Source organism: Anopheles nili, chromosome 2 (genome assembly GCF_943737925.1).
Source record: "Anopheles nili chromosome 2, idAnoNiliSN_F5_01, whole genome shotgun sequence".
In the NCBI taxonomy this organism is placed as follows: domain Eukaryota; kingdom Metazoa; phylum Arthropoda; class Insecta; order Diptera; family Culicidae; genus Anopheles; species Anopheles nili.
In genome coordinates this window covers 5,604,433-5,626,197 of record NC_071291.1, presented here as the reverse complement: position 1 = coordinate 5,626,197, position 21,765 = coordinate 5,604,433, and the positions used below count along the sequence as shown (strand labels likewise).

Here is a 21,765-nt window from a genome sequence, read left to right as displayed (position 1 = left end):
GGTCAACAGAGACATCCAATTTAGCTAACCTTGCGCCATTTAGATCGGTGTGATCGAGCATCATGTGAGCCGACCGCTATCTTTGTAGCAGGAAGTAAACAGAGGCCCGTATCGTTGATTTAGACAATTTAAAGCATACGCAAGGGGTCATCCCTTGTTTTGCGTGGTTCAGATGAAAACTTTGCTCCATAACCCAATGGCCCCGACATCATTGACGTTGATCGTTGTGATCGCTTCAACGGTGACCGCTACGCTAGCCGCGCGAATTGGCACCCATCGAGTAGAGTCGAGTTCGCGCACATGTTTGGTTCTTCACCGAGAACGATCCCCACCATGTGTTGCGCAATCCAACTGTTAGATGGACAGAAAAGGGTGTTAATTGCAACCGGGCAAGTTCTGCGTGGCGATGCTGTTTAGAATCGACGCGCTCGTTATCTCACTCCCAGCGATTCGTTGTTCACAATTTATGATGCCGCGGCCGTTCAAGGGCTTCAAGGGCTCACAGCGTAGCATTAAATTCGTGTTTGTAGTGAAACAACAAACAGGAGACCATAGCGAACGATTGCAACCGACCGGCTCATGCATGCACGTTAAACTGTTTGTAAATAGTCGCATGCATTTGCGTGACCGTTAACGCGTTTGGCACCGGCGTTTGGCTTCGTTTTGCCCTTCTTTTTGCGGCCATTCATCGCGCGGAATATTCATTTTACATTTTACTTAATTTCCCACAACCATTAAACGGTGGTTTAATCACCAGAGATGTGGCTCTCTTCCTGGCCATACAGCGCCCATCAATCACAATTGAAATGGGCGAGTTGCGAGTGATTATATTGCCGTTGTCGTGTTTTGCCTAGTCACTGCTTAAGGGCAGAATTATTTCTAACGAGCCGCACCAGTCGACCACGTGGCAAGATAGAAAACGTGCCCCACTGTTCGGCCATTCGGCCAGGGTCACAACGCACCTGCAACCCGCGGGTGCGTCATGAAGCAGATTCTCTTTGACCTGAGACTGAAACTCCAACCGATGCTGGAAGTGGTGGGGATTTATCGGCCCTAAAGGAACAGCGAAAGAGTGAGAGAGTGAGAGAGAGAGCTCCACGCGTTTCTACCACAGTTAGCTCGAGATCACATCTACTCGATGGCGCTATCAGTGCAAGTTCGACGTCATCGTCGTCTCCCTGCTACCCCGAATGCCACTCCGTCATAACGACTACGATTTTGCCAGGCACTCTCGACGCTGTTTAGTTTTACGCCGTCGGTCACCTACATCGGTTCACCCTGCAATTCGTGCCTGTAGGTGCCACCTCGAACAACGCTCGAAAGTGCCAGTAGTGGAAGCAGTAGTCGTGAAACACCACCCAACAGAGCAACAGGATGGCTTTCAACAAGGACGAAATGAACGCACCGAGCTGGATGGATTGCGCCTTTTTCGAGAAGGTGTTGCGCCACTCGGAGCGTGATAGTACGATCGTGGTGAAGGAGTTTCGTGTCCTGCCGGGTACCAAACCGGGAGATCACTTTGCGAGCGTGATCTTTCGTGTGCTTGTACGCCACGATAAAGCCGCCGACGAGGTGTCACTGATCGTGAAAACGCTCCCGGCCGAGGATGGGCTCAAGAAGGACATCCTCAAGGATGGGTACGTTTTCGAGACGGAAACGCTCATGTACACGACCATCGTGCCCGCGATGCACCAACTGCTGCGATCCGTTGACGATCCCACCGTACTTGGCGCGAGGTAAGTAGCTTGATTTGGGGGCAGATGGGAACGATTCTCTCACGGTATCGCGCGGTCTTGTGAGCTTTTTATTTGCGCCCCACGTCATGCCACCGGCATCACGTCGTTCAAGAGGCTTTGATTAGATATGAGGCGTGTGGCAGAATGTTTGTCTTAATTACTTGATGAACGGGCAAACAAAGGGCCCGGTTTATCAGCGGCTATCGCTACCAATCGAAAGGACACGAGCCACAAAAGACGGTCACAGGCGCCTGGTTTATCGCCTGGTCAGATTGCTGTTCACTTTCGGATTCGGTTACTTGTGTCGTTAGCCAGTAGCTGCGAGATTCCGCTTAGCAAGCCGCATGACATGTTGAATTTCAAACAAACCATGCCGGTTTCGGAGCTTTGTATATTTACAGAACGTTCAAATGTTAGCCGTTGGAGCAACGGTTCCCTTAGCAAATATTATGGCTCACACCTACTTCACGCTGGCTCATCAGATACGTGAACGCGGAGCGGTTTTTAATAGCCAGGCTTGCGACTATGTCAATTTCGTAATCAATCGTTTGCATACCAGCGGCAGAAACGACTGCGTCAATTCATATTACGGAAATGCGCTAATCATCCGGCTAGGCTCAAGTGCGTTTTAGTTGGCCTTGGAGCGAAAAATATGCATCTTTGTCCCACGCGGCGGGTAGTGTGATGGTATTGAGGGGTGCAATAATTTAAAACTCAATCCACGTTCCGTAAAACCGCAACCATGTCGGATTACATTAGACACGTTCTAGGATGCGCCAGCAGCGGGCTAGAAAACCACAAATGTCGCGCACGCGCAAATCTAACTGCAACGTAAGCAAATATTACACCACAGTAGGCAAACAAACGGTAGCCTGGAGACAAAACTATGCAGCTAGAGTTTTTTTGCTGGAGTTTTTTTTTTCTAATGATATTTTTCTGATCTTATCATGATTTGCGTATACTTGAATGTTGTTATGAAAGAGTTGTCGATTTCTCTCCTCAATTTCTGTCAACTAATATCAATATACTGGAGCACTAATCAAGGAAGCAGGACAGACCACCATATTTCTTAAGATCCTTTGCATGGAGCGTCTTTGCTGTATGATTTTCTAATGGTATCATTGCTCGCTGCGAAGTCAAAATCGCAATGAAGAAATAGTTATGGCGGAAAGATATGGCGACTGGTACGTGAGCGTGAGAGACCTAGTGGTAGAACAAGAGGAGAAAGGTGCTATCTCTCGTTTTTAGGGCGAGCGACCTGATTGGGCTAATTGATCACCGATGGACTATGAGACAATGCGAGAAAAAACCGAGCACCGGACACTGTTTTTATTCATCACAACAATTTCATTTGGTTTCGTGTAACAAAAACCTTCAATGGTATGGGAAACATTGTTACATGTTACGGATAATTATTGCCACCAGCTTACTTCTTTGTTAAGCCCGATTATACTCTTACGACTTATGGAAACCGAGAACTCATAGTGCACCTAAAACATCGATGGCGATCGAGGACAATTTGTATGCGGATAATCACGCCCTCGTAAGAGCGACGATATGGTTCGATAACGCTAGAGAGAGCTAGCAATTGAATTTGCAAGTACGTGGAAGCGAGAAGGAATTGATACCAGTCGACTCGGCTAAATGTAACCTCTGCGATTCATGCTCTCCTGTTATTGTTGCCGGTTTTTGGATAGCAAAATTTGACGACGAGTTTTTTCCGTTCAACGGCGCGCACCACGAGGTCTTTCGTTTCTGGTGTGAAAAAAATTGCTTTTCGGAGTCGTGAGTGAAAAGTTTGGGATGAACGTGGACGAGTGCATTCAAAAGGAAGGTTTTAGTAGATTAAGGGTAGTTGAGCGTACTGGCTCCAGTTTTTGTGGGCCAACAAGGGTTGATAGAATTATTTGCTCTTGCTTTCCGGGATCGTAATGAGCCTTTGGATGTGTTCCCCAGTTTCAATTGAATCGGCTGTTATTTTTATTTTTAGTTGAATAGCAATTCAACATGATCAAAAAACAGATTTACAACTACGATTTATGGTCCGTTCCCGCAGACTGCTCTACCACGAAAAGCACCCTGTATGGGTCATGGTGTTCGAAGACATTACCAAACTAGGATTCGAGATGAAGTCGGCACAATTGGATTTATTCGAAACCAAGGTGATCTTTTCTAAGCTTGCCCGCTGGCATGCGGCTTCCATGGCACTCGTCGATACGGTAAGACCACAATGCACCTTCCACAACAACCCGGCGAGGCTGAATCCGATTGTCTCCCGCAGCTTCCGGAAATGAAAACCCTAACCAAAGGCGTGTACGTCCTGTTCGAGGAGAACCAAGAATTCCTCAACATGTGGAAAAGCAATCTGGAGCTGCTCTCCTCGATCGTGCTGGATTTGCCCGGTCTTGCGCAATTCTCCGAACGGATTCGCACTGTGAAGGACAAAATCTTCAAAAAAGCCTCCAGCATCTACACCTTCGATCCGACATCATGCTTGCACGTGTTGAACCACGGGGACTGTCACTTCAAAAACATGATGTTCAAACGGACCAATGGAATGCTGGACGACATCATGCTGGTAAGGCGTTGAGTGATCTCCAGGGCTGCAAGATCGAGTTTAGCATGTTTGATGGATTTGTGCTGATTGTTTCCGATTTTAGCTTGATTTTCAAATGAGCGTTTGGGGCACGCCTGCGATCGATCTCATTTATGCGTTGTACAACAGTGCGTCGATCGCGACCCGCGAAGGACACCGCGACGAGCTCATCAGCTTCTACCATGCGCAGCTCGTGGAGTGTCTTGGCAAGTTTGGTTACCTCCGCAAAATGCCAACGCTGCTCGAGATTCATATGGAAATCCTGAAATGTGGACACTTAGGTGGGAATTACACTAGAACGAAACGTAAATCGCTTACACATGCCTCTTTTCTTTTAGAGTTTCTGCTGGCAGCCACCTTTGTACCGTTCATGTGCGTAGAAATGAGCGAGTTCATGGATATACCCGAGGACGGTGAAGGATTCGAAGTAGACTTCGCGGACACTGAAAAGATGCTCGAAAGCTTCAGGAAGTGTTTCCTTACGCCAGTCTACGTTGAGTACATCACAAAAGCCCTCCCCAAGTTCGCCCACAAAGGACTGCTAGAGTTGAACTGAGCGGAGCACCCGAAAGGTTCAAAAACATTACTTTTAGACCTAATCGGAAGGACTATGTATTATATTCATTCAGTGGGATCATCGAAGGAACTCTTTTGTATTATGTTGCATGGAATAAAAGCTCCCTCCAGGCGTTATTAACCAATACTCGTCGGATAACTCATTCTCCGCTGCTAAATAACTAAATCAATAAATTGCCGTAAATTTTCTCAACAAAAAAATTAAAACAAAGATAGTTGAATTTCGTCACTTCATTTTAAAAATGAATTTTATTTCATTTTTTCAACTATCGCTCCTCTGTGAGGAGGAAGACGAATTCAATTGAACAGCAAAGGCGTATCATGCGCTCTCTCTAGTGTAGTAGGCTCAACACGCTCTACATTTCGATGATGCGCTGGCCGGTCTTGCTGGTCTTCTCAAGGAAGTCGGCGTACTCCTGGTACGGCGTCTTGTTCAGTGGCAGGTCCTTCCACAGATCTGGCGTCAGGAACGCGTACGTCTTGGCGATGGCGGCATACGTGGCCTTCGCGAAATTACCGAGCGTCGTCGTCGAGCCACGAGTGGTGGTATAGCAATCGTCAATACCAGCCATCTGCAGCAGCTTCTTGGGAACCGGAGCAGATACGATACCGGTACCACGGGGAGCCGGAATCAGGCGCACCAGAACGGAACCACACTTGCCGCTGACCTGGAAGCAAAGATAAAAAACGCGTTAGTGACTGAATACTTCAAACCCGTCGACAAAGCCTTCCGTGCACTAAAGAAAGAGTGTGAGTGATCCATCAGACGCAAAACGAACGTCATTGTAGCCATGTCTAGTAACTACGTATCCGAGGAAACCGCATAAGTTTACAACGTTTTTTCATCATTTGGAAAACTCTTTCTCTTTCGGCATCGTGTTCAACCATTTGCAAAAGCATTCTTCTTTTCTCGACCTATTACTCACCTTGCACGGCACGGTGTGCGGGCGACCGATCTTGTTACCCCAGTAACCGCGACGAACCGGGACGACGGAAAGCTTGGCCAGGATGATGGCACCACGAATAGCAGTCGCCACTTCCTTGCTGCACTTCACGCCCAGACCGATGTGACCGTTGCTGTCACCGATGGCCACGAAAGCCTTGAAGCGGGTACGCTGACCGGCACGGGTCTGCTTCTGGACGGGCATGATTTTCAGCACCTCATCCTTCAGCAAGCGGTTCAGGAAGAAATCGATGATCTCGAACTCTTTGATCGGCAGCGAGTACAGATAGATTTCCTCCAGCGTGCGAATCTTGCCATCCTTCACCAGGCGGCCAAGCTTCGTGACCGGTACCCACTCCTTCGAGTCTTCCTTGCCACCGCGACCGCGTCCACGGCCACGACCGCGACCACGTCCCTTAGCGCCGCGGGCACCGCCACGCGAGCCAAATCCTCCTCTAAATCCACCACGGGCTGGAGCAGCGTCCGCCATGCTAAGGAAGAAAACAAACAAAATCCATCCATCAGACTCATATTTGAGGTTAGGTTGCGCGTTTGACACGCACTGAAAATCAGTCGCATATTAGCTAATAAAAACAAGCCTTACTTGAATGTAAGAGCCAAAAGTAGGGCTGTCTCGCAACATTGCTTAAGTTTAGTGAAATATTTTACGCTTAGCAACAAATCTCAGTTTCTTTCGTCACCACGTGGCGAACCAACATGGCGTAGGCAGTAAGAACCAGAGCTGCGTCAAATGGTAGCATCACAGCTAGCATTATAAGCACAGTTTAAGGCAAATACGGGCAGCCAGTGTAGGCTAAAGCCATTACAAACGTTTTATACACTACACTAGAAACGTTAACCTGCTACACGACCAAAGTCGGACAGGGAAAAAGCACTAATTTTCAATCAGCCTCAGCCCATACTTACTTGAGATTGGTGTTGTTCGTGTTGTTACGGAAACCCGAATGAACGAGGGTTGGGCGTCGCGTCACGTTGTACCTTCCGGCAGCTGCTGTCGTCACATAGCTGAACCCATAACCCTACCTCGCTTTCAAGCTATGCATATGCTTCCTGCGCTGCTCTTTCTTTTGTTTCAATGGTCTCAAACTGTGACGTCATTGTACATATAAAGTAGCTATGTTGTGGGTTTGACTGTGGAAAATCAAGAAAATTTTCATTTGAACAAATATGAAGCAAATAATTCCACGAATTAAAAATACAAAGCATCAAGCCGTTAACGAGATTTGAAAATTATTAATTGAATTTTCATTACTTTTTCTCGAATTACATTAAAAAGAGTAAAACCAATATTTTCTATAAACGTTGATTTCAAACCAACATACTTGGTCGATATAATAACAAATAACCGTACATCGAAAATATCCTTCCTGTTGTAAAACATAACCGCCAGGTAGAGATGTAATCAGGATGAACTGTTTGCTGGAAGTATCTTAAGCCTTCATAGGCGTTAACAAGATACACTCTTGAAATCATTTAAGCTTGCAATTTATGAATCTTTTACATTCATGTGGTGCTAGAAAACTTTCTTTTGGAGGACACAGAGATAATTGAATGGTATCCAATAGCTTGATAAATTGAAGAAAAAAACATTTTTCTCAAATAGATTGATTATATTTTCGACTCCTTCGCGAATTACTGCCAATAGTAATGAGTGAATAGAATTTTTAGAATACTATTCGATAGGTTCCATTGGTTTTACAATAAATCAAACACGTTTCCCGCTGTGCAAGAAAAATAAAACACTTCTTCAAAAACGCCTGAAGGCGGTAATCATACGGCTTTGCATAATCAACAGCTTGTTTCGACATTCGGTAATGTTTATGTGCTAGAGTAGCTCAACATTATGATGGTTAGATGTGAGTTAACATTGTTCAGGCTGAACGTCGGTATTTACTGTTTTCTTCGCTATGGGCTCGCAGCAATTCTCCTAAAAGGATGTATTTTATCCACTAAAACTATCCCGCATTACCAAGCAAAAGCATTAGTTTTCGCTTTTTTCATCATGATGTGCTTTCACAGAATACATCATACTTTGCTGTGCTGACTCAAGTCGTGAAAAGTTCAATTGTTCAACTATAATACGCGTGTTCTCGCTCTCCATACTGCTGTACACTTCCCACTTTATGTTCACAGAACTGCTGACTTGATGTATAATTTTCCTAGTACGGTTAAAAGAAACAAAAAACCTTATTAATGGTGATTTGCATCTTTCATTGCCTGCGCCACATAAAACTATAGGATAAGGGAACAGAAATTTTCCAATGAAACTATTCAAACAGGCTACCTGCCTGTAAGCTTGAGTTGGATATTGGAGGAAAAGCATGTATTCCACTGTTTCATCCTATTTACAATCTTGCATACCTGTTATTCCAACAGTAGGAAAAGTAACGAAATTTACCATAACTATCCATGAATACACGACGTTCGTCATTCATGTTCAGTGAGGGATTGCGCTCAGTTCTATCACAAATGATTTGAAACGATACAGACATCAGTACACGAAGAAATAATAAACACTAAGTTTTAACAAGCTTCTTAAGACGGCTAACCGAAGATGTGTCGAGATGTCTACCGTAGGACCTGCACGCGCGTACATTTAACTGTAAAGCTGCCAAGCATATCATTGCAAAGTAACATATGGTTTCGATTAGAAATAATGTTTTGATTTCATAATTGTTCGTTGTCCAGCAAACGTGAAAAGATTCTGAGCACTTGAGGTTTTACGCGATGCAGACCAAAAAAATTAGCTCAACGTGGTTCTCCTCACATCGGCCACAATTATAGGCCAATTTAGTTCCAATGGAGAAAAATCTCTTCAAGACAATGCTGTCATTTAGCCCCACAACAGGTATCTTTCGACATAAAACAGAAGCGTCCTGGCAATTACACGCGTGTTTATATAATATACCGTGTGATGATAACGATAATGTAGATGCTGGTTAAACATAATCATTTTCAAATTTATAGTAATTTGCGTTTCATGGGAAAGGGAAATGGATGGGGACATTCACTGTTTCATTGAGTTGCAGTGCCCGATGCCGTCGCTGCTGCAGCCGCACAGTACGCCGCTTCTAGGGCCGCTTTCTGCTCGGCCGTAAGCTGACTAATGCACGCTTGGAATAGGTCCGGATTGCCTTCGATTTGTTTGACAATCGATAGCATTCGTTGTGCTTCTGGATGGGGTACGGTAACCGCCTCCTGATAGAAACATGACGCAATGATCGACACGATACGCGGTAGATTCACGTTGTTCTCGCCGAGAATGATGGGGTGATTGGCCTGAATTAGATCACAAAGGTAACCGTACACGTAAACGGCCTCATCTTCATCCTCGCCGACCGGTAACCAGCTGAACCTGTGAAAAGATAGCAATAGTGGTCAGTTCAATAGGTTCGACAGCAAAGAAATTTTGCAAAATCTACAAAAGCTACCATAGTACAACATCAGAAAAGGTTAAGCCATATAAGGAAGTTCAATCCCCAGCCAGATCAATCTGGTAAGACATGTTTTTATCCAGTTGTCATCATGTTGTACCAGTGTTTCGGCGTCATGCGTCTTTTAGAACCATTTTTGGAGCAACTTACCAGAGCGCGATGATTTCGTCGGGGTTTGTGATCGCTGTATTGTTGTATTTCAAAATTTTGGTGACTGCCGATATAGCATTTTCCGTTGGATTTACGTTTTCCGGTTCACGGCTATCGGGGGCCATAATAACTTCCACTAATAGGGAAATTGCCTGCGCACAGGTGACTGCAAACTGTTCACCACCGAACTGTGCAAATGTAAAAAAACGCGTTAACTCTTATATTTGTTTTAAGTGACGAATCATAATGACTTTGAAATGTATTATTAATTTACTTTAATTCATTTGCCTACCTGTCCCAGTACACCGCATCCGTAGACAGCAGCCTGTCGCACTTCCGGTTGCTCGTCTTTGATGTACTCGAGCATAGGTTGCAGAAAATAGGGCTGATACTGAACACACAAAGGACCAGTATATTCTGAAGAACAAAAGATAATAAAATTTAAACTGCATTAGGACCGTTGACTGTTATTATTGTAGAATATGATGTCTCATTACGTTCAACAATTCAATCAGCAAAGGTTAAGCCATAAAGAAGTATAATCACTATGAGATCATACGTATGTGTCAGATGTCATCAAAGAAGAACCGCTATGAACATAGGATTCCAAACGACGGCCATTCTTACTTACCAATTACATCATCGAATATACATAATCCCCATTGTCGATCTGCCCACGGGTTGGACGAGTTCAGCAGCTTAACGAAATGTGGCACCACACGCTGGAACGAGGGTAGGAACGCATCCTTATAGGCGACGAACAGCGAGTGGATAATGTCGGATATGCGCGATAACAAGAAAATGTCCGCGTCGTCTTCCTCGGCCAACTGCTCCTCCACACCGTCATCGTAGTCCTCTTCTTTCCTGGCTTGGGCGCGTTTTTCTTCCTTCTCGAAGTGCTGGTTCATGAACTTGTCAATGATTTTCAACACCTCCTCCATGGCCTCGTTAGAGAGACAGACTGCACCGAGCGTCTCGATACAACGAGCCAGCGAATGCAGCAGCTCTGTCAACACATCCGCCTCCGGTTCGGAATCGATCGCCTTCAGCAGCTCCGGGCAGATGTACAGCCACATGCCCTCGAGATACTTTGGTCCCTTGATCTTTGCGCAGTCCAACAGATATGGGAGCGATTCTGCGGCTGCCGTCCGCACGCCATCATGGAAGTAAAACTTCAGCATCGGTACCATCAACCGCACGACTTCCTCAGCGTAGTTGGCGAAACCGTCCTTGAGCTCACGCGCGTAACAAACCAGCATCTCGCACGCCGACGCCTTGTCCTCCAAGCCAGCCGTACGGATGACGAAATTTTGCTGCTCGCCCAAATTCACAAATTGCCAGTTGCTATCATTCTCCACACCCTGCATTTCGTCGTTATCCAGCAGAGCGACCTCGGGCTTCATCGAAGCCGTCCGCATAACTGGACCCATCACCAGCGGCAAGAACTGTTCGAACTGCTTGCCGAGAATCTTGCAGATGCGCGCCCAGGCCGAAATCAGATAGGACGTTTGCGGGTCGTCATCCGGCAGGTCGCCTTCGGTGTGCGTCTTTAGCAGCATATCCATCACGTCCGAGGCATCCGACATGAATTTCTCCGCCCCGACCGCGAGCCCGATCAGGCTAACGCACTCGATCGTTTTGCCTCGCAGCAGCTTCAGCTCATCCGTGTTGCCATTCTTGATGATGTACTTCAGCGGCGGAATCAACCGGTCGTAGTACACCACAAAGTCCTTCTCAGTCGTGTCCGCCACCGACGCGATCGTCGTCACAACCTGCTCTAACACGAGTTTGGTTCCCTTTTCGACAAGCTCGTTGAATTTGGTGGTCAGTATCGTCTCGAGTTTGGCCATGATGGCGTCAAGGTACCGCGTGAGGATGTTTTTCGGACAGTCCTCGCTGAAGTTGACCAGTGCTGCGCCGGCGTGGGCCTGCACGCGTGGATTTTCAACGTCATCGAGCAGATTCAGCAGCCCCGGGATGACCTGTTCGTGGAACTTCTTCTCGAAGATTGGTGCAAAGTCGGTAGCCATCTGGCCGATCGCGTTGCAAGCGGCATAGCGCACGCGCGGATGAGGATCGACCAGATATTTCAGCACGCCTTGCATGATGTTCTCCAGCATTGCTTCCATCTGTTTCTGGCAACCTTCACCAGCAGCCGAAATGGCCATCAAGGCGGCATGCCGTTGCTTCCAATCCGGACTGAGCAGCATGTTTGGAATGTTGTTTACGATGTGCGGCAGAATCGTCTTGCCACCGAGCCCACACGCCAACCGGTCCAGCGCCGATTCGGCAATCACGTTGTTATCGCTCGTATCGTCCTCTGTAATTTTGTCCGACACCGACCATTCTTCGTCTTCCTCCAGATCGGTCATCATCTGCAGGATCAGTGGTACGAGCGCGGCCACGTACTTTTCCGCCCGTTTGCGCACCATCGCCGACGCGTTTTCGGCCAGCGAAACCATCATTTCCAGCGCCAGATGGCGTAAGTTGTCCTCCATGTCCGGCATGCTGAATACTTTTATACAGAGCTCGAAGATCTGTTCGAGCTGCGGTCGGAAAAACTTAGGCACGCCCTCCGCCATATCGATCAACAGCTGCATCAGGTTTTGTGGGTCGCCCAGCTCGATACTCTCGGCCGTAATCAAAAGCACCGGCGGTAACAGATCGGCAAACTGACGCTTCAGATCCTCCTCCTTGTCGTGCAGTAGGATAAACGCTCCGTACGCTCGAACCGCCTGAAAGCGAACCTCCTGGTCCGAGCTGGGTTCCATGCACTTGACCAGCATTTGTTTGATCAATGGGAGATGCTGCGCTTGCTGATTGCCGAAGATTCCCGGCACCGAGGCGAATATGCGTAGGGCAGACTCCTGCAACTGCACATTCGCACTGCTGTGGCAATGGAAAAGAAACTGCAGAAACTCTGGCCATTCGTTGTTGCCATCGTCGTCGATCATGCACCGCGCCACCTCGGCTACCATTTCACAAATCTTTCGTCGCATGCTTCCCTGCTCGTTTTGTTGCATCGTCATCAGGATCTGTTGCTTCAGCTGATCTTTCGATTCCGGGGGCAGTGGTTCATAGAACTCATGGAATTCGGAGGAAAATAATCGCCGCAGCAACACAGCCGACAGCATCCGGGCATCCTCCGCCATCTGTGGGTTCTGTACCGTTCCCAGCAGATGAGGAACCTTAATATCGCACGGTAATCCATTGTACACCTCCTACGGTTTCAACCGGGCATGCAGCATTGAAAGCAACCGGTACATCCATCAGGATACAGTTTGACGTTTGTGGAGACGACAATTTTGTTTTCGAGAGCCAGCGCACGTGCAACGAGAGAAGAAAAAAATAAACAAATAAAATACACAAGGCTACAGAGGTGACATCGGACACGGTCCTGTTGAACTGTAAAATCAATAAAATGCGACTTTGGGGTTGCCGTCGCAATTTCACGTCAAACATCCAATACATCGGTGCATTCGATGCCTCCGACTAAGCCGACCTTCTACGCGATTGACAGGAAATCTACCAAAATACACATGCCGACGTGTTGAATATTGATAAACTCGCCTATCGCCTGACCGGCAACTTTGCATCACGCAAAGAACATGTGCGATGACGTCCGAAATGCTACGGGAACGTAATTTTTTCGACAAAGTCACACCCAAAGAGAAGACCCGAGTAAGCCATTTAATTCAAAATTCATTCGCATTGGGAAGATTCTCATGGTCAGGAATATCATTCCCAGAACTAGCAAAAACACGTGATTCATTAGAAATGGATTCTACAGCTCAAATTAAAATAAAACGATCGTGATGAATTATACACACTGTTGTTCATCACGTTAGGATGAACGTGGCTAGGCGAATATGGTTTGCGGAGTATCACTTTTTCTTCGTTACACCGCCCCTATGACGCATTTTTCCGTTTCCCATGTAAGGCAGGCAACGACAGAAAGGGAACCGGAAACACACCGCACATTGACATACGCACAGGCTGAACAGAAACCCCGCGCCCCATGCACTGCGGCGACCTTGGCCACCGTTGCTCAGCTACGTACCTCTGCTTTCGTACGAATTTCATTATCCGTGGATAGCAGCGAGCCCATGAGCTGCTGAAAGTTGACCTGCTCTCCTGTAGCCATTATTTTCGCATTTACTACTCTATGGATCGTGTTGTTTCTCCGCTGCTAACTCGATTGGGTTCCTTTCCTCGAGGCTGTAGCCGCCTTTTGCCGTGTTGCTATTTCAATGCTGTGGATTCCTATGTAGGGTTGGTGCTAATCCGACACACTGCTCTGCCCACCGACACCTTAAGCCGGTCGCTACTTTCGGTTCGCTTTCTTTGGAGCACTACGAAAAAAAATTCCGTCCACTACATGCGCTGCAAATTTCGGCGATCAGAAAATCCACGAGGAACCGAGCGAAAACGTGAGCGAGACAGCTGCGAAAGAGCGCGAGCCGTTGTCAAGAAGAAGAAACGCGCATTTTGCTCGTGGCGGCTGTTTCAGACGGGCGATTGCCGCTCGAATCGTTTCTCATGTTGTCAGCACTGCATATTATTTTAAACTGACATAGGAAAGAGAGACAAAATGATACAATCCGTCAAAATGCTGTATCGTTAACCTTATTTTTTGTTATAAAACATTGTATTTATGTAAAAATATCATCTTCTCTATTTTATTTATAAGATAATAAATGAAAGCATCACACAACGATTTAAGTAGCCTCTATTAAACATATTCGGATTTTTTTCCTATCGTCTCAATATAAACATAATAGTAATGAGCACGTGACAAAGGAAAAACCTTTAAAAATAATTAAATGTTGCTTCATATAAACGTAGTTTTAAGTGCTTTATAAAAAACAGATAAAATAGCATATATTAAAAATAAAACACTTTCCACGAGTTCAACGGGTTGTCAAAATTTGGCTCGATTTGACAAATTGTAATGTTTTTCTTTCGCACCGCGAATACACAATATTGCGATTTGTTTGTAGTTTACGTAAAATAATACTCTTTGGTGCTTTAGTGAACCAAAGGTAGTACTAGTCTATTACTCTGTGACAAGTACAATGTCTTTTGCGGGAAACGTTGTTCAATCGCTCGTTCGAGTGCTATGGAAGCCACAGATTACTACAGTCCGATATAGGTATCATGCGGACAAAGTGGCCCGTGGACCACTAGTTAGACGTTATGGTTATGAGGACAGGATTCTTCAACGTGGACTTCTACCTCATCTGGATAATGGACAAAAATTGCCTATGCCAGATTACAAGTATGTCAACAATCGATTAGGTAACTCTTGTCTATTCAAAGTTTTAAAACATCGGTTTTCCGCATATCACTTGCAGACCAAAGAATGCATGGTGTGAAAAAAGGGCGCTTTTTGGACAAAATGACTACATCGACATTTTAGGTAACGATAGGCTTCATCCTACACGCGTGCTGTACTCTGTACCTTCTTGGTTACGTGGCGTGTCCGGTAATGAGTACCAAGTGCTGCTACGGAAGCGGAAAATGCTCAGCCATACCATTTACCCTATCGCAAGACCTACGAAATGGCGTGATATGGAAAAACGCATCTCATATCTGTATCGTTTCCTCAATCGCAAAACTAAGACAGGATTTTCAAACGTTTAAATTTCAAATCAAAGTCCTAGTAGTACATAGAGAAAATAAAATAAAGCAATGTTGTTTATAAACCATTTCTAAATGAGTAATCTTAATTGAAATTTCAGTATTTACCTTACATTTTTCTGTATCCGTTTATTAATCAAATTGTAATTCAACAATCGATATGAACAAAACAATCAAGTCATAAAACGAATATTGTGCTTTAGACAAAAACTAAACGATTATAGCATTTTCATTGCAACGTTAAAAATGAATAGTTAGTTAACTCAAGCTCATATTGTCTCGGTCTCTTAATTGCCTTTAAATGCTGCGCTTAAATGAAACGAACGCAGCAATCGTGAGGCAGCATCCACAGGAATTGATTTGGCGACGTTGTGACAAAGCTCGAAAGGATCCTGAACCACAAACGGTTTGTCATAGTAAAACTGATTCCTAGCAACTTTATCATTCTGATGATCCAGCATGTAGCGCCGAAGGCGCTGCATTTCAGGTGGTATGTTTTCCAGTTTAGATCCGTCGAACATCTTCTTTGACACGCCGGTATGACCCAGCAAAGGGCAGACCACGTGAGTCTCCAGCGAAAACGATTTATTTGTTAGGCTGTAGAACTCGAAAAATCGCTTCGATAGTACCAGTACAGGATCTTCGCAAGACTCCAAATGTAGTTCTTCAAATGATGGCATGCTTATACCTCCATTCCAGTCTGAATATACACAAAAAGGGTTTATTAGATTAATTCTCATACTATAACGTATGCTGTTTACCGTCGATAATGACGTCACATGTTGGATCATTCTGCAACGATGCAACAGATGGCAATAGATTATGGCATTGGAAGAAGAATATAACCATCAAAGATAGTGTATAGGAATTCAAACAACATTCACGATTCCATTCCTTAAGGTAGCACACTAGCAAACGACCTGAAGTGTAGGGTTATTATTAAAGAACAGGGTTACAATAATTTAAAAAGTTAAAAATTGTACAGCGCTATTCGGTTACTTACTGGTCGGCTGCAAATTGAACATGTACTGCAACCACACGGAGTTACGGTGCGCTAGGCCGTTGCTGAATGTTAAATCGCATTTGATATCGAAATTGGGATTGAAAACTCGTAACAAAGGGACGCGAGCATTCAGCACGATTGCTTCAATGATCCATTCTGACGAATTTTGCAGGATTATTTGTACTTTTTCTACTGAATCTGATAATTCTTCGGCCGTGACCTTATTTTTCCGTCCGTTGTATACATCATACAGATCAACAAATACATCCAAATCACTTGTGAAAGATCCTGTGCCTGCAACCCGCGAGCCAAAATGGTAACACTTTACCGATGGGTAACTTTTTCTCAAACATTGTTCCAGCGCTTGTTGGGCTTTCATATTCTCATCATCGGTTTGCACGTACTTGCTTTCTAATCGAATTTTTTGTATCATTGCTGAATGATCTCTGCTCAAGAATTTTTTCATCTTTTTGGACAAAACTTCACCCGATCGCGGAATACATTTTTTCTCCATAAATGAGCCCTTTACTACGGCCGAGTCGACTTCCGGCTCGTGCTTTTTGTGACGTTCATGCTTTTTCATATGCTTTACAGCTCCATCATATTCATTGTATGTCGCAGTGCAGAATCGACAACGAACGACATTTGGCTGTTGGTAGTAGCACGACATGAGCATGTCCTTTTCAGTTTCATTTTCGCCCAGTGACACAAGTTGGGATTCAGCTAGGAAATTCTCGAGCAATTGCAAGAGTTTTTCTATCTGGGAGAGCGTGAACGTATCGATAGCTTTGGGTCCTGGTTCGTAGCACTCTAGGTTCAGCATCAGCGCGTGCATCATTACATTTGTTGACATGTAACCCTTCGACTGGAAATAGAAACGAAATAAAGATTGTTAAAATGAGAAGACACAACACTTATGCTAACTGTACCATCGTAACATATAATTGATCTAATTTCAGAATAAAACGCAACAAAACGACACAATTAAAACATCTAGTCAAATGTTTGAAACTCAAGCATAAAGTTTGTGTTTAAAGGTTTGTAGTAATCAAAACAAATGATTTGTTTGAAAATGCATCAACACGCCGACGATCAGTGAAATGTCAAATCGTACATCGGAGTGCATGTGAAGGAGGACAATTGACAAAATATTGATGTCAAGAATAAAATTAAGCTATTATTCGCTATAATCCTGTGTGTTTCAATGCATGAATTTAAATTTTAAAAATATAAACTAGAAATTACTAACGAGATGTTCTACCGCAATAAACCCCATGTAAATAATACAAACATATGGAACTCTTTCAAACTTAAATAAACTACTACAAAGTACAACTGATTTTTGAACAAAGTAAAAGAATACTCAACACGTGGTAATTCTTTTCATTTCATTATTATGCGATTAGGAAAGCGTATTGTACTAACACATAATTCATCTTGCGCAGGTTTTGGCAACAGCTTGACCACACGAATGTCGTACGATCGTAACATAAAGATCACCGCTAAAGCTATGTTAGTCATGGATATACCATTGCCGTGGTAGAAAGGAACAGTAGAAAGGGAACTATAATCGTGGAAAGCCGCTATTGGATACACCAGTTAGACTGTTGTTTCAGTTGAAATAGGATGATGCTGGCATGAGATTTGGTAACTGAAGCAAATATCCCTGAAACTGTGGAGTGATGGAGCAATTGTATTTGAGAAGTAATGCCAAGTAGTTATTTTGTAATAATACGGCTCGTAGTTAATTAGTTTACTGGTAAGGTTTAGCTCCGTGACTAGTTTAAAAGTTATTCATCTAGCTTTTCACACTTTTTTGCAAATGTGAAATAAAAAGAAACATTTCCATTTAAATTGAACTGTCGCAAAATCTAGGTTGTGCACGATGCAGTTCCCATAACTCATGATCGAGACGCACATGGTCAACATAGAGAAAGCGTGCATTTGATGTTCTATTTTTGTCTAAAACAATCATCGTTCGTACTGGACTGCGACATTCCCTACTGTTATTGCGTTCGGCAGCTACTATAAACAATCGTCGTAATTTGGTAGCCCACATGCCGCTGATCATTAATGTAACGGTCGTTTGGGGGCAACCATCTGTGTTGATTTTACTTTGATGCGTGTTAGGAGCGATTTTGGCGTTGACCGAGGATCATTGAACGGGATTGGTTCAGTATGGAGCGTGTGAACAAGATTTATCATTCATCAAGAAATTTTATGTTCAAATACATCATCGCGGTAAGTGCAAATTAAATGTTGTGATATAAATTCATAAATGATTGATAATTGATTAATCGACGCGATTGATTTCACACCCGAATTTCAACTGATTCTCTTCTTTAAAATTTTGTAGTTTCTCTGGACCAGCTTAAATTTTGTCATCTTCTGTAAAGCCTTCAATAACTATCACTATGACGCAGAGTACTACTATCTCAGTAAAATTCTCGGGGTATGTAGTATGTAGTAGATGCAACAGTGTGATTGGTTTCTATAATATTTTAAACTATTTGTTTTCACTAGAACGGTTTATGTGTTTCACGAGGAACGGCTCCTGTACTGAACGTAACGATGGCATTGATAACTCTCCCCACGTGCAAATCTTTCAATTTACTATTACATAAAAGCTTCGGCCGATGGTCTATGCGATTTTTGATTTACTATTTACAAAGGGTTAAAGTGTTGCATTTGATACTAGGTTACAGTTTACTGATTGTTGCGAGTGAGTGTTTTTTCGATATATATATATTCTTAATTTAATTATTAATTGATTTCTTTTCACTTCGTTTAGCTATACATAGTGTGGCACACTTCGTGAATATTATCAATTTCATCAGCAATTACGATGAACGCTACCGAGAGATCAACTGGGCAAGTGGCCCAGATGACGTAAGCATTTTTAACGAATGAAAAACTAGATAATACATTTATGTTTTTTTGTGATACCAGAATATTCTACGCCTGCTTTTCGCTACTCCTACCGGATTTTCCGGGTGCATTATGATGCTAGCGCTTTTAGCAATAGCCTATCTAGCCAGACGTTCGAACCGTGATCGGTTCTACAACACTTTTCTTACCTCGCATCACCTGTTCCTCGTATTTTATGGCATGATGTTTTATCATCCGTTAAGGTTAGTTCACCGATTAAATATTTCTTTCAAGGAGTTTTTAAAAAGCTGCCAATTTTAGCAACATTATTAAACATCAGACGAACGTTGACAAGCATAAGATTATGTGTGATCTAGTGGATAATAACACGCTGTACTCTAACGATGATCTGTTGGTGTTGTGTGGAGAGCCGCCACAATTTGCGCCCGCCATTAAACGAGGTTGGATTTGGCCGTTCATGGGATTATCGATCTACGTGATTGACGCTAGCTTTCGCTACCTTACGTCTCATTCCGAAAACCTTCGGGTATCGACTGTTCAGGTCTATGCGATGGCAGGACACGCGGTACATCTTCGATTGCAGTTTCAAAAACAATCGATTTCGAAAATCCTTCCCGGTCAATATTTACTCCTTCAGTGTCCTTTGATTTCAACACTTGAGTGGCATCCTTTCACAATAACTGAGGTATGATATTGGTAGTTTTAATCTCAATACTGTATCAATTATGACTCTAGGTCTCTCTCTCTCTCTCTCTGGTCTATTTTTAGCTCCCGGGTGAGGAAAAAAATGATTTTGCTCTCACGATCAGAGTACGTGGAGACTGGACGGAGGAGCTGTACAATATAGTTGTTCAGAGGGAGCAGTGCAGGAGGACCATTGGCGGAGTTGAACCAATCCGGCGAATAGAGTTTCTTCTAGATGGACCATATCCATCTGTTATGAGTAACATGCTGGATTGTAAGAGAATCCTTTTCATTGGTGCAGGTATTGGCATAACTCCATTTGTAACAATCATGCGACTATTGATGTAAGTCTATTATTTTTACACCGCACGTCACATCACATCGATTTATTATATTTTCGTTATAATACCGTTCATAGACGCACCAACGTTGATCGTCCGGCCAGAGTACATCTTGTGTGGGTTGCCCGCAGTTTGGAAACGTTTCTCTGGTTCACAGATGAGATTTCACGTTTGCAAGAAAAGGTTATTAATTTAAGGCGTTAATCTGATCTTTAAATGAAAGCCGTTCAATCGCAACTTCTTTACAGTTTTGGAGTCAGAACAAGCCAGATAGATTTTTGGTGAAGCTCTACTGGTCGCAAAACTACGACGAGCATTTGCTAGCTGAATGTTTTGGTGATATGCCATCGATTAAATCGAGAATACATCGTGGCCGTCCAAACTGGAATGAGGTGTTCATGGATCTGATAACACTTTATCCGAAGTAAGTTTCATTTGCTCTGCATGAAATAGTGTTAAGGGCAGAAGTTTTGTGGCATGACGTTCTATTGAAAACATCAACATTACAACGTTTTGGTTTCCTATTCTTTTGCAGAAAATCTGTGTCTGTGTTCAGTTGTGGGCCTAAAGAGTTGACTAAAGAAATACGAGCAAAGTGCAAGGAATACAACAAGCATGGTTGCAATCTGAGTTACTTCCACGAGGGATTCGGATAATGTGTGCGAAAATATTTTGACGATGTTGTCGGTATTGTAATGCTATGTTTCAAATACAAGCGAGCATAATAATATACCAAAAACGATACTGTGTCTGTGTGATTTCTAAAAAGTGGAAGCTTGAATCTGCAATGAGAAGATTATAAAAATAGAGCCTTCCTATCGTCTGTGTTCTGTCCAACGGTTCTAAGTGTTTGATCGTTAGGAGACGATCAGGTTTAGTGTGTTCCAAGATGTTGACGCTTAAGTATCTCTCCATACGACCTTACTTCGAAACGCCACAAGAAGCTCTCGAATGGGATAAGGTACAGTATTCGTTATCTAGTTGCTTATTGCCGAATTTGGCGCATGTCAAACTGACTACTGTTTCCGATTATGTATTAGCTCCAAAAAATGATAGCGACTGTGAAGCAATTCCACGATGACTTTGATCGAATTGTGTTGCATAAGGACATCTACCGCACGTTCTTTTATCACTACCTGCAAGAGATACGTCTTCGAATCATCAAAATATTGATGAATTTCGCTACTATAGAGTGGTGTGAGCCTCAACCAGTGAACGCTGCCGTTGATCCTTTTGGATTTCCGATGCAGGAGCCACCCAAACCAAAGAAAAAAAGTAACGACATTCCGGAGGAGATTCCGGACTATACCATCCGCGTTAAAGGGTATAAGGAAAAGTTTCCTCTAGTTTGCTGCGATGATCAGTTTCGTACGCTGGCCACCCTTAGGTTACACTACTACTCGGTTCACGACAAAACGTACCTTATGGCTGCGAACACGTGTGAGGTTAGTTCGAATAGTTAGCTAGCTCATCGAATGAGATATTTTAAGGATGCTTTCCATTAATCATATACGTTTTATCAACCAGATGAAGGCGGCCCTATTGCGGATGGTCGTATTTCGTCGAATTTTGGATGGATGGCTGCAATCGGGAAGTGCGGCTAATAATGGATTGTGCTTTTATCTTACGAAAATTCTCCGAAGAATCATCTCCATAATTCGTTATTAGAAATCACTGATCTTCTATCTAACTTCATTGAAAATAGTGTTGAGAAATTAAACATCAGCAAATAAAATTCCTTTAACATTCGAG

At 43.8% G+C, this 21,765-nt stretch overlaps 7 protein-coding genes across 7 annotated transcripts; 4 read left to right on the top strand and 3 right to left on the bottom strand.

Moving 5' to 3' along the window:
- The first annotated feature begins 1,268 nt into the window (after window positions 1-1,268).
- Window positions 1,269-5,035, top strand: LOC128720364 (uncharacterized). Its single transcript, XM_053814030.1, has 5 exons — window positions 1,269-1,736; window positions 3,793-3,955; window positions 4,018-4,314; window positions 4,397-4,613; window positions 4,671-5,035. The coding sequence occupies exons 1-5, from the start codon at window positions 1,375-1,377 to the stop codon at window positions 4,886-4,888; spliced, it is 1,257 nt and encodes a 418-aa protein (XP_053670005.1). The 5' UTR covers window positions 1,269-1,374; the 3' UTR covers window positions 4,889-5,035.
- An 89-nt stretch (window positions 5,036-5,124) lies between these two features.
- Window positions 5,125-6,805, bottom strand: LOC128721582 (40S ribosomal protein S2). Its single transcript, XM_053815351.1, has 3 exons — window positions 6,779-6,805; window positions 5,835-6,342; window positions 5,125-5,576 (listed from the first exon to the last, which is right to left on the bottom strand). Exons 2-3 carry the CDS (start codon window positions 6,339-6,341, stop codon window positions 5,265-5,267), a joined length of 819 nt encoding a protein of 272 aa, XP_053671326.1. The 5' UTR covers window position 6,342; window positions 6,779-6,805; the 3' UTR covers window positions 5,125-5,264.
- Window positions 6,806-7,283: 478 nt separating this feature from the next.
- Window positions 7,284-13,640, bottom strand: LOC128721554 (importin-5). Its single transcript, XM_053815316.1, has 5 exons — window positions 13,517-13,640; window positions 10,088-12,677; window positions 9,749-9,873; window positions 9,457-9,644; window positions 7,284-9,227 (listed from the first exon to the last, which is right to left on the bottom strand). Exons 1-5 carry the CDS (start codon window positions 13,598-13,600, stop codon window positions 8,888-8,890), a joined length of 3,327 nt encoding a protein of 1,108 aa, XP_053671291.1. The 5' UTR covers window positions 13,601-13,640; the 3' UTR covers window positions 7,284-8,887.
- An 891-nt stretch (window positions 13,641-14,531) lies between these two features.
- Window positions 14,532-15,133, top strand: LOC128720595 (39S ribosomal protein L51, mitochondrial). Its single transcript, XM_053814271.1, has 2 exons — window positions 14,532-14,734; window positions 14,811-15,133. Exons 1-2 carry the CDS (start codon window positions 14,532-14,534, stop codon window positions 15,097-15,099), a joined length of 492 nt encoding a protein of 163 aa, XP_053670246.1. The 3' UTR covers window positions 15,100-15,133.
- A 98-nt stretch (window positions 15,134-15,231) lies between these two features.
- LOC128732066 (terminal uridylyltransferase Tailor) lies at window positions 15,232-17,087 on the bottom strand. Its single transcript, XM_053825227.1, has 4 exons — window positions 17,029-17,087; window positions 16,100-16,964; window positions 15,858-16,016; window positions 15,232-15,796 (listed from the first exon to the last, which is right to left on the bottom strand). Exons 1-4 carry the CDS (start codon window positions 17,029-17,031, stop codon window positions 15,384-15,386), a joined length of 1,440 nt encoding a protein of 479 aa, XP_053681202.1. The 5' UTR covers window positions 17,032-17,087; the 3' UTR covers window positions 15,232-15,383.
- Window positions 17,088-18,277: 1,190 nt separating this feature from the next.
- Window positions 18,278-20,735, top strand: LOC128720362 (NADPH oxidase 4-like). Its single transcript, XM_053814028.1, has 10 exons — window positions 18,278-18,340; window positions 18,456-18,551; window positions 18,623-18,821; window positions 18,891-18,988; window positions 19,049-19,230; window positions 19,289-19,673; window positions 19,757-20,016; window positions 20,091-20,196; window positions 20,262-20,437; window positions 20,549-20,735. The coding sequence occupies exons 1-10, from the start codon at window positions 18,278-18,280 to the stop codon at window positions 20,667-20,669; spliced, it is 1,686 nt and encodes a 561-aa protein (XP_053670003.1). The 3' UTR covers window positions 20,670-20,735.
- Window positions 20,736-20,896: 161 nt separating this feature from the next.
- LOC128721137 (uncharacterized) lies at window positions 20,897-21,681 on the top strand. Its single transcript, XM_053814860.1, has 3 exons — window positions 20,897-20,974; window positions 21,054-21,458; window positions 21,541-21,681. The coding sequence occupies exons 1-3, from the start codon at window positions 20,903-20,905 to the stop codon at window positions 21,679-21,681; spliced, it is 618 nt and encodes a 205-aa protein (XP_053670835.1). The 5' UTR covers window positions 20,897-20,902.
- Window positions 21,682-21,765: the final 84 nt, after the last annotated feature.

Coding starts and splice junctions, on each gene's coding strand:
- LOC128721582 (XM_053815351.1), bottom strand. CDS start 6,341: ATGGCGGACGCTGCTCCAGCCCGTGGTGGATTTAGAGGAGGATTTGGC. Junction 5,577..5,834: donor CGCACACCGTGCCGTGCAAG/GTGAGTAATAGG, acceptor CTTTGCTTCCAG/GTCAGCGGCAAGTGTGGTTC.
- LOC128720595 (XM_053814271.1), top strand. CDS start 14,532: ATGTCTTTTGCGGGAAACGTTGTTCAATCGCTCGTTCGAGTGCTATGG. Junction 14,735..14,810: donor TTGCCTATGCCAGATTACAA/GTATGTCAACAA, acceptor TATCACTTGCAG/ACCAAAGAATGCATGGTGTG.
- LOC128720362 (XM_053814028.1), top strand. CDS start 18,278: ATGGAGCGTGTGAACAAGATTTATCATTCATCAAGAAATTTTATGTTC. Junction 19,674..19,756: donor ATCCTTTCACAATAACTGAG/GTATGATATTGG, acceptor GTCTATTTTTAG/CTCCCGGGTGAGGAAAAAAA. Junction 20,438..20,548: donor CTGATAACACTTTATCCGAA/GTAAGTTTCATT, acceptor ATTCTTTTGCAG/AAAATCTGTGTCTGTGTTCA.
- LOC128720364 (XM_053814030.1), top strand. CDS start 1,375: ATGGCTTTCAACAAGGACGAAATGAACGCACCGAGCTGGATGGATTGC. Junction 1,737..3,792: donor CCCACCGTACTTGGCGCGAG/GTAAGTAGCTTG, acceptor CCGTTCCCGCAG/ACTGCTCTACCACGAAAAGC. Junction 4,315..4,396: donor TGCTGGACGACATCATGCTG/GTAAGGCGTTGA, acceptor TTCCGATTTTAG/CTTGATTTTCAAATGAGCGT.
- LOC128721554 (XM_053815316.1), bottom strand. CDS start 13,600: ATGGCTACAGGAGAGCAGGTCAACTTTCAGCAGCTCATGGGCTCGCTG. Junction 9,645..9,748: donor GATGCGGTGTACTGGGACAG/GTAGGCAAATGA, acceptor ACATTTGCACAG/TTCGGTGGTGAACAGTTTGC. Junction 9,228..9,456: donor GACGAAATCATCGCGCTCTG/GTAAGTTGCTCC, acceptor ATCTTTTCACAG/GTTCAGCTGGTTACCGGTCG.
- LOC128721137 (XM_053814860.1), top strand. CDS start 20,903: ATGTTGACGCTTAAGTATCTCTCCATACGACCTTACTTCGAAACGCCA. Junction 20,975..21,053: donor AAGCTCTCGAATGGGATAAG/GTACAGTATTCG, acceptor ATTATGTATTAG/CTCCAAAAAATGATAGCGAC. Junction 21,459..21,540: donor TGGCTGCGAACACGTGTGAG/GTTAGTTCGAAT, acceptor TTTATCAACCAG/ATGAAGGCGGCCCTATTGCG.
- LOC128732066 (XM_053825227.1), bottom strand. Junction 16,017..16,099: donor GTTCAATTTGCAGCCGACCA/GTAAGTAACCGA, acceptor CCTACACTTCAG/GTCGTTTGCTAGTGTGCTAC. Junction 15,797..15,857: donor ATGTGACGTCATTATCGACG/GTAAACAGCATA, acceptor GTGTATATTCAG/ACTGGAATGGAGGTATAAGC.